This window comes from Miniopterus schreibersii (genome assembly GCF_964146895.1).
Source record: "Miniopterus schreibersii genome assembly, chromosome: 2".
NCBI lineage: Eukaryota > Metazoa > Chordata > Mammalia > Chiroptera > Miniopteridae > Miniopterus > Miniopterus schreibersii.
This window is the reverse complement of record NC_138102.1, coordinates 185,303,087-185,321,568: the sequence shown is the minus strand read 5'-3', so window position 1 is coordinate 185,321,568 and position 18,482 is coordinate 185,303,087. Positions and strand designations below refer to the sequence as shown.

Sequence of the window (18,482 nt, the reverse complement as noted above, 5' to 3'; positions counted from 1 at the left end):
CTCCTGCACCTAGTCACCCTCCCCAGGCCTTTACGTACTCAAGGCGCTGAACCTCTAGGGGAGGCTCCAGCAGGCCCAGGGTCAGAGGGCTGTGCCACACATGCTCCGTGATGCAAACTCGGTTCCTAACAGACTGACCCACGGGAGGGAACGACAAGTGGACATAAACAAGGCAAGCCAGTTCCAGGTGAGACCAGAGTGCAGGGACACCGACTCCCCGTGTGACATTCCCTCCACTGCACCCCAAGATTGAAGTCACATTAACTGCCAGTGAGCGGGGGACTGTGCCGAGCCAGGGACAAGCCTTAAACCCTGGTGATCTGGTCTGAGATTCACGGCGGTGAGACGCAGAGGCCTGCTTCAATCCACCTGTTCACAGGCGAGGAGACCGAGGCCCACAGCTGAGATGGGTCCCACAGGCTCTAGCCACCCTGGGCGCTCCTGTAGGTGCTGGATGGACGGGGGGTGCTGGGGGTTCCAGCTAGGCCCTGAAGGGCAGGTGGGAGCAGACTTAGAAAGGGGGCTCAGGTGGGAGCCACGGTGGCCCAGAAGTCTTCCAGCCCAGTTGGCACAACAGGCTGGGAAGATGAGGGGACGACTGCGCAGATGCGGACGCCTTGGCTACTCACCCACAGTCATGCCGTCCATGTAGCGCTTGACAATGTCGAAGGAGTCCCGCAGGTTCCCTTCTGTTATGTCGAAGATGAAGTCCGCGTGGTTGTCAGGATACGCTGGCGTGATGGCGCGGAGGAAGATGATCTCTGCGGAGGGAGGCGCAGTGTGGGGGTGCGGCTCGGGCTCCAGGGGGCTCCCCAGGCGCGCCCTCGGGTGCTGAGAGCCCGCGCGGGACCCTACCCCTGAGGGTGGGCTCCCCAGGCCTGTCCTGGTAATGACCAGACCGGAACCAGCTTATCCACTCCTGAGTCACACGTGAACCCACCACAAGTAACACCTGAACCCACCGCAAGTCACAGCTGAAACCCACTGTCGAGTTACACGTGAAACCCGCCATGAGCACCACGTGAAACCTGCCATGAGCACCACGTGTAATCCGCCATGAGCGCCACGTGAAACCCGCCATGAGCACCACGTGAAACCCGCCATGAGCGCCACGTGAAACCCGCCATGAGTGCCACGTGAAATCCGCCATGAGCGCCACGTGAAACCCTTCATGAGCGCCACGTGAAACCCGCCATGAGCGCCACGTGAAATCCGCCATGAGCACCACGTGAAACCCGCCATGAGCACCACGTGAAATCCGCCATGAGCACCACGTGAAACCCGCCATGAGCGCCACGTGAAATCCGCCATGAGCACGTGTAATCCGCCATGAGCGCCACGTGAAACCCGCCATGAGCGCCACGTGAAACCTGCCATGAGCACCACGTGTAATCCGCCATGAGCACGTGTAATCCGCCATGAGCACCACGTGAAACCCTCCATGAGCACCACGTGAAACCTGCCATGAGCACCAGGTGAAACCGGCCGTGAGCACCACGTGAAACCCATCACGAGTACCACATGAACCCTTAAGGATTGAACCATAAGGACTGGAACCTGAGCACGGAGCCCCTTCAGAAGCCAAGGGTCTATTATCCAGGGAGATCTGGTGCTGGTACCCCGTGGGCCCCGCCCGAGCCCTGGCTCCCAGCTCCCTGCGCCCCAAACTTGCACGTAAAGGCCCTTTCTCTCCTCAAAGCCAGCACTGTAGTATTGGCTCCTATGACATCAGGCAGTGAGCCCTCACTAGGTAACAGGCCTCCCTGCGTGGAAAACAGGGTAGGGTGCTGAAGAGGTCAGAGGTCTAGCCCCGCCTCCTACCCATGGGGAAACTGAGGCCGGGAGAGATTCTGGCTCTTTCCTGATCAGGAACTAATAGGCGGCAGGGCTAGATTCCTAGTAACTCGCCAGGAATCTTCATGAAGTTGGAAGACAGGGAGGGGCCAGGAAGGGCAAGGGAACAGGCTGGTCTCCTGCCCATGGTGACACTGGTGGGCCAGCCACTTCCCGGGTGGGCAGGGCAGCTGGGTAGCTTTGTCCATCTCCCAGGCCACAGGGCATGAAGCGGGGCAGCTGCCCTGGCCTGGGGCACAGGCCCCGCCTCTGCCCTGGCTCTGGGCCATCACCAGGGGGTCCCCTCTCTGGGCTCCAGTGTCCCTGTCTGTAAAGTGGAGGAGCAGCACCCACTAAGGGTCCTTTCAGCACCAAAGGTCAGGCCTGGATTTTCTGGGCCCCAGGTGCTAACAGGTGTCTCCAGCCACAGCCCACTCCCTGTAGAACCAGCAGAGACCCGCCCTGGGAGAGGCCACAGTCGGCCGCTAGGGCTTCGGGAGGATTTGCCTGTAGTCTGGCGGATGCATCATTTTGCTGGAGGCGAAAACCAGTCAGTGCCTTTCTCTGACCCAAGTCTGTCCCACCCTGGGGAGGTTCTGTGCCTCCCGGGACAAGTCAGCGGGTGGGAGGCCGGCCACCTGCTCCTTGAGGCGACCACGTCTGTGGGGAGCCTCTCCTGCCCTTGCCGCCCCCACATCAGGCCTAGGTTCTGGCACGTGCCCCTGTGTCGCCTGCAGGACCTCGCACGTGAAAACACGGGGTGTAGTCGTCATGTGGGCTGAACGGCCCTCCCTGGGACGGTCGGAGGGCTTGTTCTCACCCCTGGGTCCCAGAGACCAGCCCCCAGCCTGACTCGCGGGAGGCTCGTCCACATTTGCTGAGTGGCAACCGTGGCCAGCTCCTCAGGAGGCCCAGGATGGAGACTGTGGCGAGGAAAGGGGCCCCTGGAGGCCACGCCAGCGCTGGCATGCGGGCTGCACCCCCAAAGCTAGGTGTACAGAGTAGGACCACATTCACAGCCTCCGCCAGGCGCTGGGAGCTGCTGCCCTGGTCCCAGCCCAGTGAGCGGTGGGCAGGCAGGAGCTCCCGGCAGGGCAGGGCTGGCACCGGAACACGGCTCCCTGGACCCAGCCTAGCAGCTCCAGTCCACCTCCCCCAGTGTCCAGGGCGGATTCCTATCGGGCTCTCCCTTACCCTTCAGCTCGTGTCTTGCTGAGCCTCTCCTGCTCCAGCCAGAAAAACTAGGCTTAGTTCCTCAAATGCCCACGCTCCCCACTCGCCTCCAGACCTTTCCAGACCTGTTCTGCTCTGCCTGGCACCCTCCTCTCCACTTTCACTAGATTACCTCCTCTTGACCACTCGAGCCCTGGAGTAAAAGTCACTACCTCCTGGAAGCCCTCCCAGATTCCCCAGCACTTGCCACATAATCAACATGTCATTGCTATTTGCTGAATGACTGTTACCTAGAAGAGTCCCTGAACTGGGAGCCGGAGTGGGCTGGGACTGGGGACATGGAAGACATGTGGGGGTGGGGAGAGGAGGGGCTACATTTCAAACCCCAAACCCACATCTTACCCGGGGGGGGGGGGGCTGCCTCGCAGGAAGCTTCCCTAGACAACGGCCTCCCCTGAGGCCCCTCAAGCCAATTCCAGGCTGTGGGGGTCGCCACGTACCTTCCGGGTGGGCGAACTCGCGGAAGGTGGGCAGGGAGACGACAGTGTGGGAGATGGTGTGCACCAGGTCCAGCATGCAGGTGACGTCGTTGGGGCGGCAGGACTTGATGCAGCGGATGGTGTCTGTCTTTTCCTGGCGGGGCCTGTGGGAACCAGAGCACAAGAGGTGGGTGGGAAATCGGACCCAGCACTCCTGCAGCGACGGGGCCAGGGGAGAGCGGCAGGCCAGCAGGTGGCCAGGCGGCCAGGCAGAGACACTGGCCCCAGGTGGCTCCGTTGGAGAACCAGTGGCCTCCACAGCCCAGCCGCTCCGTGGGGATGCCTCAGCCCCTTCCTGCAAACTGGACCAGGCCCCAAGGCCAGAGGCATGCCCCAGTTTCTGGCTGCCCGGCTATGGGTTAGTGAGGCTTTGCTATTTGCCAACTGGATGAACTGAGCTCCAGTTTCTTTTTTAAAGATGTTTTATTGATTTTAGAGAGAGAGGAAGGGAGAGGGGTAGAGAGACGCTTTGATGGGAGAGAAACATCATGGATCGGCTGCCTCCTGCACGCCCCCTACTGGGGATCGAGCCTGCAACCCGGGCACGTGCCCTGACCGGGAATCGAACCAGTGCCCTCCTGGTTCATAGGTGGACCCTCAACCGCTGAGCCACGCCAGCCAGGTCCGAGCTCCAGTTTCCACAAGAGCAAACACATGCATCCGTTCACTCGCTCAGCAAGTCTGTTTCGAGTGCCTGCTGGGTGCCAGGCACCGGGGACACCAAGGGAGTCCCCCCTTCATGGAGCCCTCGGTCGGGTGGGTCGCAGGGGTCGTAAACAAGGGAGCGTGTATATAAAGTGCCCAGCTCGGGGCTCAGCACAAATTCAAGTCTACAGTTCAGGTGACGGATGGGAGGGGGGAGCGGAGGCGCCGTGGCTAGAGGTCTATGTTCCGGGCCTAGGACTAGACATGCTTTTAAAACCTTTTTTGTCATAAAACACAAATAAAAATGCAACACAACACAAAGCTAGAGTTCAAGGAGCATCGTAAGGCAAATGCAGGTGCAGAAAGAGAGCTTCGCCCGCCCCCTGAGGCCCCTTCACCTAACCCAGGCCGGCCCCCTCCTGCACCCCCACAGTGAGCCCTGCCCTGACTCCCCGGCACCACCTCCCCGGGCTTCTCTATAGTTTCTATCACACACGTGTGCATCTTGAGACACATTGAGACTTGTCAGTTAAAATTTTTTATGTCTTTTAAGTCTGTTAATCCTCACACCAGGATATTTTTTTTCCCATTGATTTTTTTTTTTTTGGAGAGAGTGGAAGGGAGGGAGGGAGGGGGAGAGAGAGAAACATGGATGTGAGAGAGACACATCGATTGGTTGCCCCCCGCACCACCCTGACCAGGGCCAGGGATCAAACCTGCAACCCAGGCACGTGCCCTATGACCGGGAATCGCACCCGTGACTCTGGTGTGCGGGCTGGCGCTCTAACCGCTGAGCCACACCGGCCAGGGCTTAAGTCCCTTTTCCGCTACAGGTTGCCCTCCATTCTCTTCACGTTCGCAACTGCTCTGCTTTGGAACGGAAGCGTCTGCGCTGTAGAGCTTCCTGCCCCTGGACCTGCTGGCTGCGTCCCCACGGTGCGGCTCGGGACGCTGGTCGGTCCCATGTTCCCTGCACACCAGCAGGCGACCAGATCCCGGCTAGGACGCAGGCCCAGTCCCATTGGCCAGAGGACAGCTGGTGGCACATCTTCCGCCAGGGGGCACGTGGTGTCTGGTCGTCTCTCTTTCTGTGAGGTCAGCAGCTCTTATGCTCAGGCCGAGACCCACTGACGCACCGGGGACTGCATGTTGTTTTTTTCATTTATTGGTTGGAAAACTTCTGTAACGAGATTCACGCTTAATTCTTCCGTGCTGTTCACCAGTGTTCAGGGTAATGAACTAGCCGGTGCATGATTTAAATATCGGTATGTACTCAAGGACTTAAACTATCTGAAGAATTTCAATCCGTTGCAACTATTGTCCTTTGTTGGAGCGCAAGTGTTCCCATCTTTGGCCAGGGAGGGGGGAAAATCAGATCAGCCCCAGGAGTCTCTGAAAGCTCTCTTGTCATCTGCTATGAAAAGGTGGTGCAGCCTCACCTTGGACCTTTATTGCCACAGCTATTTCTCCAAGAAGTTTTGGGTTTGGCTTTTAATTTAATTTTTATTTTTTTAGTGGAAATGGTATTTCAAAGTCACAATCCGGATGCCAGGGTTACTCAGTGCCCCTGAGCTGGTCACTGCTTCTAGGCCTCTGCAGTGGACATTTTTAAACATAAAATACATCACGAGTTCATACTGATATTTCCGATTCAAAACAAGGATCGTACAGTTATCGTCCTTAATTTCTTTTCTATTACAAAGGAATCTCCTCTCTTCCATAGCAGAATCCTGGTTCTTAAGAACATGGGAGATGATAAAATATCCTAAATTTATTTATTTAGTTTATTCCAAAGAGTAGTCTCAGAACAACAATACTAAAATGACCACCACTAATTACTTAAAATAATGTGGTTTTTTGGCTATGTCTCTCCATTCTACCTATAAATTTTAAATAGATGTGCTATATCTACACTGTCTGAGCATATAGCAGTGCATACTCTTTTTTCTTGTAACACTCACTTAGCTGTAGTTCTATGAGTAACTCTGCTTAATGCCTGCATTTTGATAATAGTTTGTGCTCTTTGCACACAAAAGACAGTTTTGTTGGGTATAAAATCCTGGCCTTACATTTTCTTGAGCATTCTAATAACTCATTTTCTTCTTGAAAGAAGTCTTGCTGTGGAAAAGTCTTATAATAATACAATTTTTTTCCTTAGAAGTCACTTGCTGTTTTTGCCTAGATGCCCGTAGTTCTGTTTCTTTTTCTCTTTAAAGCCCAACAATTTTATTACTCTATGGGTTTTTTTAGCGACTGTACTGATTTTATTACCTTTACTAAGCCATTTTATTTTCCCCACACTCAATGCAAAGAAATTAAACGATATAAAAAAAATACACCCTCATTATTATTCACAATAAGAAGGGTCTCCTGCATTCTGCAGGCCTGGCCGGATTGTACCGGAGGGAGCATGTCGTGGCTCAAGCAGATCAAAGCACCGTTTTGATTCTGACCCGCCGAACAGAATCTCATGCAGATTTGGTGACTGGACTAACTCCGCGGGAGCTGTGATAGACAGAACCATTTCTGTAGTATCCTTCGATCTCAGTAAATAGGACCCATACAAGAAAAGATAATCACTCTGCCCATAAATTGTGCCTATAGACTTTTTTTTTTTTTAACCCTCACTTGAGGATACTTTTTCCATTGCTTTTCAGAGAGAGTGGAGGCGGAGGGGGAGAGAGAGAGAGAAACATCAATGTGAGAGAGGGAGAGAGACAACATTGATTGGTGGCCTCCAGCATGCGCCCTGACCTGGGGATGAAGCCTGCAACCGAGGAACGTGCCTCCTTGGCCGGAATTGAACCCGGGACCCTTCAGTCCACAGGCTGACACTCTAACCTCTGAGCAAAGCGGGCCAGGGCTCTGGGCTCTTTCCCTAGTGTAAGGTAGAAAAGGGGCCCCTTCTCGAGCACCTGGACACAGGCACTGCTGCGGCCTAAAGACGGCTAGGTTGACGCCGCGTCTGTTACAGACAAGACAAGGCAGGCGTCAAAACCACTGCGAGGCTAAGAAACCTCCACAACTCGCCTCCGTTCCTCAAACAGTGGAGCCCGCTCCTTTTCTAGGCTGACAGGTCCTGGCATTGGCACCGCTGCTGGCTACGGAACTCACCACCAGGGCTAAACAACTGAGCTGAGCCACCTGACAGGTGCCAGAGTAACGGAGGACACGTTCATTCTGTGAAAGTCCAAGTTTGCGCCCTTGGTCCGTCGCAAGGGCAAAAGTAGATGAGAAACCAGGTCCCAAAGGAAGCTCGGGAGGGTCATCGGCCCCTGGTAACAGGCACTCGGTCTCCGTCTGACGCACCAGCGCGGGGCCCTTCAACTCCTGGAAACTTTTCATACGGGAGTCGCCGGAGGTCGCCGCCAGGACAAACCCGCTTCTCCCCCGGGCTCCAGACCCACGCCCCGCTTTCTGGGCCGCCCGGGCCGCCAGGTTCGGTGTCTGCTGCCACCTCCGGCAGCTTCAAAGACCTACGTCTCGATGTTGGTCGCTCTGAGTAGGTATGTTCAGGTACGTTGTGTCGTCTTTCAAATGGAATTTCAATGTTAAAAAAATTTCCGTAGAGTTTCTTGAGTTAACTTTTTATTTTTTAGCATTTGGTTTCCCACCCCCTTGCTTTGGGTCAGCTCCTCAGAGATTTCTATTATTGGCACGTTAGATAGTCTTTGCCTACTTTCAATATCTGTCACTTTCTCTCGAAGCCTTTTCACCCCTTGTTTTTTGATTTATAAAAATTTTTCTTTTCAGCTTCTCTTTCTCTTACTTGTTTCTGAAATTGCTTTTTCCTTTGCTTTCCTATTACGTTATTTCCTGAGTTTCATCACTCTGTTTCTCAATTTCTCCCAATTCTGACTTATTTTTCTTCCATTTTTAACCATTTTCTTAGTGCCTTTCGTTTGCTTTGACGTAGATTCCAGTTTCGATCTAGTCTGTGAGCACATCTTTCTGGTATTTACCCAGAGGGATTCAAGCCGTTCTTTATTCTCTGTTTTCTTACAATAACTTTGTATGGGATGTAACCTTGATAGTTGAATCAAGGTTAAATCGGTTGAACCTTTTTATGTGAAACTAGTTTTCCTAAAATTTTAGTAAGAGGCAGGGTTCCCGGTGGGGTATTTTTTGACTCCACGGAGCCCCCTCATCTGTCCTGTTGGCAGCTTGCTTTCTGACATCCCTCTCCCTGGACAGTCCCCATTGTCTCTCTTCCACTCCATTTTCTACTTCATGTTCCAGCAATTTTTGCATAGTGCGGGGCCCTGAGCTTCAGGGGAGCCTGGTGGTTCAGTTTCGAGGATCCCTAGGGGCCGGATCGCTCCATCCCCGCACTCCCTCTGCAAGCCCGGCGCACGCAGGCCGCGGGGGGGAGCGACGTGCCTCCCCGTCTCGGCTGCCCCCCAGCCGGTCTAGGGGGCTTTGTACCTGGGAGCTATTCGGGGGGTCTCCCGCTGCTCTCCCCTGCACGGATGCCAATACCAGGCGGGTGGGCATGGGCTGTACTGGGGGGTTTGTGGGGATACCTTGTCACTTTGTTGAGTTGTAAATGTTTTCCGTGGACTTTAAATAAATTCCTTCTCTAGTTGTCCCCTGTGTTTTTGGTTGGGATCCAGAGAGCTTCGAACACAATGGGCCGCACCTGCCCGGAATCTCTGCGCCAGACGCTCGGCACACACGGTCTCATGTCACCTTCCCAGCTCCTTCCTTGACACCACACTGCCTCCTCCTCTAGCCAATGAAAGATCCTGTTTAGTACCTGGAAGCTGCAGAAGGGGCTCGCATCCAGGGCTTTCTGAGACGCGGCCAGGGCCACCACCTGCGCGCGCTGACTAACCAGGAGCCCTGCCTCCTCCCGGCATCTGAGGCAGCGGGGAGGCCCTCAGTGCAGACCCGGCGCCAGGCTGCCCGGCCTTGAATCCAGGCCTCGCCTGATGCCAGCTGCAGGGCTTTGGGCGAGTTACCTGACCCCTTGATGCCTCCGTGTCTTCGCTGTGAAATGCGATCATAACTACTTTTCTCGCAAGGCTGTTGTGCGGATCAGTAAGTGCCTAGAACAGTGCCTGGCCCATAGTAAGCAGCAAGTTAGCCTTCGCTGTCATTGTTTTTTTATCATCCTAATAATAATTATAATAAGCAATATTAGTGTCCTTTCCCCTTGAGAGCTCAGGTTAGTAGTCACTCGGTCAGAAGAGCACAGGGCCCGGCCTGCGTCACTCAGCAGCTGAGCATCGATCTAGGATCCAGGAGATCGCGGTTCGATTCCCAGTCAGGGCACAGGCCCGGGTTGTGGGCTCCTCAATCCCCAGCAGGGGGCGTGCAGGAGGCAGCTGATTAATGACTCTCATCATTGATGTCTCTCTCTCTCTCTCCCTCTCCCTTCGTCTCTCTGAAATCAATAAAGGTATTTTTTTTAAAAATAAATAAAAGAAGTGCACCGGTCTGGGAGTCAGAGTGATGGCAGCTCTACACACAACAACCCTGGATACATCCAAACCCTCTGGACCTTCACTCCCCGTTTGATCCCAACGAGCACCCAGCGCCTTCCAGTGAGTGAAAGAACCAACCCGTGCTGACTGCCCGCCATGAGCCAGACACGGCCCTGGGTGGAGTCTCACGAATCTCCAAAATAACCCAGGGACAGAGCCCCTGCTGTGTGCTGGCATCTTGCCAGGAGCTAGGGACACAGATCTGAACGAGACAGACTCGGTCCCTGCCTTCCCGGAGCTTTGTGGGTGGTGGGGAAGATGAGTGGGAAACACAGGTAAATGGCACTTGCAAACTGTGATGGTCATCGCAAAGGGAGGATCACGAGAAAGGACAGAAGGAACATAAGCCCAGGTGTCAAGAAAGGCCTCTCTGAGAAAGGGCACCTAAGCTGAAGTCTAACCAACATTCAGGCCAAGGGTGCACAGGGCGTGCAAAGGGCCCGAGGCAGCAGGGAACTCGTCAGTGTGGCCTGAGGGGGGTGGGCAAGTGCAGAGCCACGTTAGGCAAGTCAAGCACTACGTTACGCAGGCCTTGCCGGGCACACTGGAGGCCTGTGACAGCGGTTTGGCTGGAGCCACGGTGGAGACGGAGAGAGGCAGGTGAGTCAAAGCCCACATCGGAGGTGTCGGGACAGAACGGAACAGTCAGAACTGCAGGGTCAGCGAGCCGAGGCTCCAACACCAGGTGTGTGATCTTGGGCGAATCCCTCGCCCTCTCCGAGTCCCTGTGAGGGTGACGCACCTGCCCAAGGACAGGGAGGACCCGCCGCACACCTGGCGGCCCCCGCGAGCAGCGCATTCGCTCCCCCTCGGGCTCCGGGCCGCGGCCTCGGCGGGCGCGCCGGCCTCACGCAGGCAAGAGCTGCATCCGAGACACTGCCGCTGTGGCTGGTGTTTCTCCACCACAGGGTGGGGCTTCTCGTCAGGACAAACAGGACGGCAAACTTGAACCACACACGCACACGCACACGCACACAAATCCCTTTTTTGCCTCCGTTAAATGCTCAGCTCCAGGCGACACAGCGAGGAAACCAAGCTGCAGCCTGAGGCCCGGCTCTGCCACAAACAGGCCGTGTAACCTCGGCCAAGCCCCTCCCCTTCTCTGGGCCTCAGTTTCCACATTTGCAAAATGAGAGGGGACGGAGCTCATCAATCCCCGAGGGCCCTTCTCCACCCTCACCTCGTCCTCTGGGGTCAAGCGGGAGACGAGAGAATCCATTTGAAAGGGACACGGAGCCCCGCTCTCCCCTCACCTGGGCTCCCAGGAGGTCTGTGCGGTGACCTCCGTGGACAGGCGCTCCCAGGCGTACCCCAGTCACCCCCTGGGGGCACCAGGCAGCGGCCGGCGCTCGCTCACCCTGATGATGACAAACAACGGAGACTCCCAGCCGCACCAAATAAACCGAGGCACTCGAGGCATGCGGGGTGGGATCGCCTGCTAAACTTTATTAAAATCCAGGCAGCCAGGAGGGTTAGAAAAAGCGACAAGAGGGAGCCCCCGCGGCCCAAAGCGAGTGCTCAGAGCTCTGCGGACACAAAGATGAAAAGCTTGGCCACAAAGGAGCTGACGGTGCCGTGGCGATAGAGGTCCATCTTGACGGTCAGGAGCAAGTCCCGGGGCTCGGGGACGGGCTTGGTGAGGGCCACCACCCCGCTGTGGGGGTTCACCTTCCGGGTGGTGAAAAAGCCCTCCTCATTGCCGCCGGTGATGGCCAGCTGCATGCTGTCCCCGGGGACGGAGCTGGAGGGGCCCATGCGGAAAACCACGGCGGGCACTTGGATGTTGGTGGGGAAAGAGAGGTGGTAGTAGGTTATTCGCAGGGGCAGCTTGTGGCACTCCTGATTCTCATGGCAAGGCAAGCGCTCACAGCGGCTGCAAGAAAGTGGACAGAGACACAGGACAGGGTTAGGGCCCATCCAGCAAGCGGGGGGACCACAGCGCGGGGCGCGGGGGCTGCTGCGCAGGGCCTCCCGCCGCCCCTCTGGCCGGCCAGGCAAGGGGAGGAGCGCCCCTCACTCACCTGCGGGAGGTGCCGCGGGCCTCGGGGCTGCCGACTCAGGCGTCGGCCTCTTCCAACACCCCCAGGGGGCGCTGGGTGGCTGCGCCCGGAGTGAGGTGTGTCCCCTTCTCACCGGCCGAGCCCCACCCCGGGCCGCACTCACAGGCGCGCCCTGCCCTCTGGGTGCCACCCAGGCTCCTGGCCCCCGGCCCCTCGGCGGTCAGGGCCGCACAGGGCTCCTGGGCGGGCTGCAGAGATGACCCTGGCAGTGATCATCTTCGCACAGCAGTCCTGGCTGCGGCCATGTACCGAGTGCCCGGCTCTTCACCACCTCGCACGCCCAAGTGTGCGCCCTGCACTGCGCTGGGCGGGTGCGGTTTCCAAAGGAGGAAACAGGCTGGAGCCAGGGCCTCCCCAGAGTCGCAGTAAGGAAGCCAGGCCTGTGCTTAGTGAGTCTGGTCCCTGCTCCCCCTCCGGGCCTCCTGCTCCAGGCCCAGCTCCTGCCAGCCAGGGCGTGGCGCAGAGATGGGGACAGGGTCTAGCTTCCTGTGACAGGATGGGGACAGGGCTATCTTCTGCCACCTGAACTCCAGGCCCATCGTACTATGCAGGCAGCCCCCTTGGGAGGCGGAGTGGAGGTGCACAGCCCCCCGGACTTGCGGACCTGCCCAGGAAGTCCCGCCTGCTGGGCTATGGGTTCTCGGGTCAGGAGCGCCGACCGCCCTTGGCTTCCACCCGCCCCACATCAGCTCTGTAAGCTCCCACGCCTCGTGCTGGGTCCCTGGACTTCTGTGGCACTGTGCACTTATTGTGAGCGTGGCCTCTTCTGACCTCCCCTGTCCAGGCTCTTGGTCAGGACTGATGGCACCCCTTCCATTTACTTGACCTCCTGAGGTTAGAAAGGCCCGGCCCGGGAACTAGCTCCATGCGCTAAAGGTGTGTGAGGGTCAGGGACACGGAGGAGGGGGCCGTGCATGGGAGGGACCCAGAAGCAGGGAGAGGAGGAGGAGAAAAGGGGGGCCTGGGCACTGCTGGGGGGCAGCCTAGCTGCAAAGACGCCCAAGTCCAGGCCCGACGGGAGCGCTCCGGGTAATGTTGGTGGCCTGAGGGACGGGACGGGCTTCCTGCTGCCCATCAGGGTGTGTCTCCTTCCACTAGCTCACATCACTGTCCCGCATCGTTCTCAGTCTACCGACGGGAGGACCGAAGCCCAGGGAGTCCACGACTCCACAGTCTGTGGTCAGTGGCTGAGGCAAAGTGGGCCTGTCCCATTTCAAAGCCTTCACACACACGCATACATTCAAACATGCAAGCACACACGCACACGCACACGCACTCAAACATGCAAGCACCCACACACGCACACACATTCAAACATGCAAGCACCCACACACGCACACACGCACACACACGCACACACATGCACATACCCCCGGCCCCAGCTGCTTCAGAAAGAGCCTGGTGGGCCGGGCCAGCAGGTGGCGCCAGAGCCTCCTTTATGTGCGTTAAGCTTTCCCAGTTCTGTGCGCCTGTCCCGGTCCAAGGACAGGGCTTTGATTTGGAAACATCAACCCAGCAAGTGCGGAAGGGGGGGAATGTGAGGTGTGCGTGACAGTCTGGTACAGCTCCCGCAGCCATCACTCACCAGAAAGCCAGACACTCCTTGCTCCTCAGTGGTCCCCCCCCTCCCAGCCCCACAGGGTCAGTAACCAGGGCACCCGAAGCCATCCTCACGCGGGGCATTTCTGGGCCTGACTCCTAGACCACTCGCTTCCCAAGGGCGTGGATGGGCTCTCTGGCTTTATCTCCAGTGCCCAGCATGGGCTCAATGCCTACTGTGTGTTTAGTAAATGTGCAGAAATCAGCCCTGGACGGGTTGCTTAGTTGGTTAGAGTGTCATCCCTATACGCCAAGGTTGTGGGTTCAAACCCCAGTCACGGCACATACAAGAATCAACCAGTGAATGAATAAATAAGCGGAACAACAAATTGATGTTTCTCTCTCTCTCTCTGCCTTCTCCTCTCTAAAATCAATAAATAAAAATAAAAGAATCGAAGAAATGTGCGCAATCAACATGACCCTGCTTTTCCTGATTGGTTCCAACATCAACTGTTCTACCCTGCTGTACCCCAAAGTACTGAAGAGCCCCAGAAAACCTAACTGCTATTTCTGGCAAACCTTCTGCAGGCCGGGAACAGCACAATCTCTGTGGGCTGGACTGGGGAGGGTCGGCCGTCACCACATCTATTTCAGAGCAGAGGAGGGCCAGGCCCCGGGACCCGTGCCTTGGTTTCCATCTCACCATGCACCCGAGAAAAATGTGCCCCAATTTCTCAGCCACAACACCCCAGGTTCTGTGAAATGTAATTTTGAAAGCCACCACATACCAGAGAAAAAAGGTCCTCAAGGCCCAGGCCCTTCACTGGGACACAGGGCCATTCTGGCCACCCCAGGCTGTCTGATGCTTGCAGTTGTCCCTGATTCTCATGCTCTTGTCACTCTGGAGACGAGTCCCAGGAGCCAGCCAGGGCAGGGCTTTACCACCCCCCGACCCCCCGTCCACGGGGAAATACGCCCTCAGGCCAAGAGCCATGCCAACCAAGGCTGCCCAGCCCTGCTCTGGCTTCCAAGACCACGTGTCTCAGAGGTCGGCCCCGTGGAGGAGATAAAGGGAATATTCAGTCCCATCCCAGGCTCCAGAACACTCTGAAAGGCCCTCCTGCGGGCAGGAGGGAATTGTGCGGTTAGGATCTTAACAGCCTGCTGGGTCCACGAGGCCCAGCCCTGTGGTTTGTGGCCCAGCCTGCTGGGTCATGCTCCAGTTACTGCCCCCTGGTCACCAGGGACACTGCCCAGAAGGAGGCTGTGTGGAGAGAGAGAGGGGAGGCTGAGGCCCAGCGAGAGCGAGAGGGAATCTTCGATCTTGCCTGTCGAGGGCCCCCGAACAAGCCGCTCTCGCTGAATGTTCGCCACAGACAGGCTGCCACCAGGTCCTTCCTAACACAGCCCTCTGAGATGTACAGGCTGCTTTCTCAAGGGCACAGATCAATCCTTGGGTTTGTGAGGAGGAAGGAAATGGAAAATCCCACTGACGGGACTCGTCAGTGACTGGTCGCTCTGCTCACACTAAGGTATCGGCGCTCCTGGCCCCAGAGGAAGTCCCCCGACTGGGATGGGGCAGCCAGGATAAGACCCCCATGGGCCCCTCAACTTGGGATTCCGGACCTGGTCCAGGAATCCTCAAGAGGGGTCCAAACAGGAGAAAACTTTAACCATGAGCAGGAGCGGTGGCTCCGTGACCACATGGCCTGCAGGAGCCACACCCCGCCTTCCCATCAGAGGGTCGAGGAACTCAGCGGCCACACAGCCGGCTCACAGAGCAAGGGCTGCAGAGACCGCAGGAGCCTCTGCGTTCGGACTCGCGTCCGGGGGAGGCCGCAGCGCCCCGCCTCCTCGCCACCGCTCTTTCTAAGCACCCGGGCCGAGGGGCTTCCCGCTGATGCTCACTGGCCCTCAAGGCCTTGCCAAGCAGGTACGGCAGGTGCAGAAAGGGCCCCGCGTGTGGCCAAGAGCCTGACCCGAGGCCACGGCACCGAGGAGCAGGAGCCACAGTCCTGGTAGTAAATTATGCCACAGGAGGTGAACCTGGGGCGAGCTTTACGGAGCGGGCGCTGCCCACAATCGCAGGCCGCCCTACAGGCACCCGGGAGGGCGACCGCCTCACTCCCTGTACAACTGAGCACGTGGAAGCTCTGAGGCGCTCAGGGGACCTGCTTCCCGTCAAGGTCAAGGGGCCGGAATGGACTGAGCTGCGGGCCAGCTTCAGCGAGCCTGACCCCAGAGCTGGCGCAGCATCCCTCGGGGTGGCCCTCCTCAGGCGGGACTCAGCTCCACCCCCGCCCAGCCTCTGCTCAGGTCCCTGGGGGGCGCCAGTGAGCACGCACGGGCGTGAATGTGGCAGCCACCTTCCCTGGAGGGGCTGGCGGCCCCGCACGCGGCCCCTCTCGTCTTCACAGTGGGTGGGGGCCCGTCCTGCCTTTACTTATGAAGGATGACGACCCCCCCCTCTTTATTGGCCCAGGGAACAGGCGGGTGAATCCATGAAACGGGGACAGACCAGGCCTCTGAGCATCAAACCTCAGTGGGCACTGAGCTCTTCCTTGATGAGCACCCCACTTTCATTGCTGGGAACCCCTTACTTCTCTGTTTAACGCAGGGGTGGGTAACATCCGGTGCTACCAAGGCAACCTTGAAATTCAATAAATCTAGGAGCTTTGTTCACAGCTAATTTTTACGTTGATAATTTTGTATGGCCCACAAATGATGTTATCAATATCCAAATGGCCTCTGGCAGAAAATACTTTCCCCACCCCTGGTTTAATGTCCACGCCCCGCTGAGTCTTGGCCTCCACTCCCTCCCTCTCCACCTGCCTCAGTTCCTCCTTCCCGCTTCATTGAAGCACCCCCTACTCCAGGCACCCCTGCCACCACCCCAGCCACACAGGCGCCCCCCTTGGCCTCAGCACCCCTGAACTCTGTGGCCTTGGCTGGGTTTGCGGTGCTCCTAGTGGGCAGGGGCTGGGGGCCTTTCTGCCCAGGTGTCTGCACACAGTAGGCCTGCGGCGAACATTCCCCAAACAAGTCAGGAAGTTTCTCCAGCACCGAGGGTGGCAGATTTCAGACCGTCTCAGCGCGCAATGCCAACCCGCCCAGCCTCGGGCTGGTGAGGCCTGAAGACCCCGCACGGGGCAGCCTCCTTCCTGTTGCGTTCGTGGCCGTGTGAGAGGTCAGCGACACACAGCAGAGGCGGACAGGGCCGCGGAGCACCGGAACTTACAGTGACAAACAGCAGGACAGCCTCAATTAAGGACACGGCGTTTCCCTGACCACTCAGAGGAGCACCGTCACCCCCGCCGGGGTTGCGTAACTCATGACACCTCTTTGGAACGCTGAGCACTCCAGTCCTGGAGTGGCTTTTCCCTGACCAGCGCCCGGGGAGGAAGCCGGGTGATGGGTTTCCAAGCAGACAGAACGCAGGCTGGGGGCATGGAGCAGGCCCGAGGGGAGGGGGCGAGGCAGCGGGGTGAGCAAGCACCCCAAGGCTGGAGAGAACACAGAGGGCTATGGGAGACTGGGCCGGGAGACTTGGCTGTCTGAGCGTCTGGCTGAAACCACTCCGGGTTCCAACAAGCTGGAGGCCGGGCCAGAACTGGGAGCCAGGGCCCTGGGGCTGAGCAAATGGAGCTGGGGCTCAGTGTACTATCCCAGAAGGTACTGACCCTCTGGTGGGAGTAGCAGGCTCGAGGTCAAGGGGCCAGGTCGCACAGCCTGGCTGTAAGCTGGCTCTGAGCCACGGCCTGGGGCCAGACGGAGGGATCACATATCCACATTCCTGAGATTGTCTCCCACCCTGGAGCTTTTCCCGAAACAGCTGAGCATGGCGCTGAGACTCTCCAAATAAAATCAGGGTGGGATGGTGTGTGGTGAGACTGGGGGTCCTCACTACTCCCCAAGGAACAGGGGTCCCTGACACACCAGTGGACATCCCAGGGGCCTGGGATGAGTGAGCTTACAGTGACGTATGGACACACAGCTTCAAACGGAGGACACAGAATCTTCCACGCAACTCCCTCGGTCAACGGTTCTGAGCACAACTTGGGTCTCAGATGGGTTCGCCCAATAATGACGCCCCAACCCGTCACGTGGGCCCACCCAGAGTCGCTGCTGCCTTCATCTGATTCAGAGCATCCTGATATCTGCATGTTACATATGAGGAAACCGAGGCCCAGAGAGCTGTCCCCTGCTTAAACTTCACACTGGGAGACAAGAGGGCTGTGGTTGCCGCCTGACTCCGCGCACAGGCTGCTGGGAGAGCAGGGCCGCCGGCCCCCAGCTCGCAGGAGGCCACTAGCTTGGTTTCTGCGACCAGTCTTGCTGGCATTTAGGGGCCTGAGAACCAGGGGGTCCTCGAGTGTCCCAAGACCCCTGCAGGAGGGCACAGCTCATGAACCACCTGCCCAGGCTGGGAGCCGGGCCCCCAGCAAGGCCAACACAGACAGACACCCGCGGGCCGAGGGACTTACGTGTCTGCGGAGCGGCGGTAATTCTCCGGACACTCGAAGGCCAGGCAGCGGAAGCCGCCCTGGATGTTGAAGCAGGTCTCATTGATGGAGCAGTTGTGAATGCCGGTCACACACTCGTCAATGTCTGCGAGAGACCAAGGCGACGCAGTGAAGGCCGGGCCGCACGAGCCATCCCCACCCACCCACGGGGGTGCTCGGGCCTCCCGTCAGCTGGGGTCGGGGTGGGGATCGGGCCATCCTTGCCCTCCCCTGGCTGCTCCTTGGAGCAGCGCCCTCTGCCAGCTCTGCTATTTGTAGCACATTTATATTTACAGGGCATCTGCTTACTATTGGCAATGCCTGGAATGAATGAAACACTGATCACAGCTACTACTACTCGGATGGCCCTGGAAATGCTTCACTGAATTCTCTTAATTATCCTAACAGTTCACCGAGGCGACTGCTGCCATCCTCACTCCGGGGGGAGCTGGCCTGAGGTCAAGCATGTTGTAAGTGGCGGAGCCAAGCTTTGAACCCAGGCAGGCTGGCGCCAGGGTCTGTGCTCTGACCCACCAGGGCCTCTCCGCAGCTCCGGAGGCTCAGCACCCTCGGCTCAGGTGGCTCAGAGCATCCCAGCGAGGAAAGAGCGGCAGCCGGGAGCCTCGTGTCCAGACTAGGAAGCCGAGGCCTCATGGGATCCTACATTGTGCCCAGTGTCTGGGGTCAGCGATGTCTGGGCTGGAC

General features: G+C 57.8%; 1 protein-coding gene across 4 annotated transcripts in view; it reads right to left on the bottom strand.

The window, feature by feature from the left end:
• The window catches only part of FBLN1 (fibulin 1), a 67,521-nt gene that overhangs the window by 15,366 nt on the left and 33,673 nt on the right, over positions 1–18,482 (bottom strand). For 2 of the 4 annotated variants that reach the window (XM_081130066.1, XM_081130068.1), the window contains 3 exons: positions 17,760–17,883; positions 3,507–3,649; positions 630–761 (listed from right to left, as the gene is read on the bottom strand). In XM_081130066.1, the coding sequence (XP_080986192.1) occupies positions 630–761; positions 3,507–3,649; positions 17,760–17,883 (399 nt within the window). Of the gene's footprint in view, positions 1–629; positions 762–3,506; positions 3,650–11,090; positions 11,550–17,759; positions 17,884–18,482 lie in introns of those variants that run through there. The other 2 variants (XM_081130067.1, XM_081130069.1) reach the window with 1 other exon arrangement.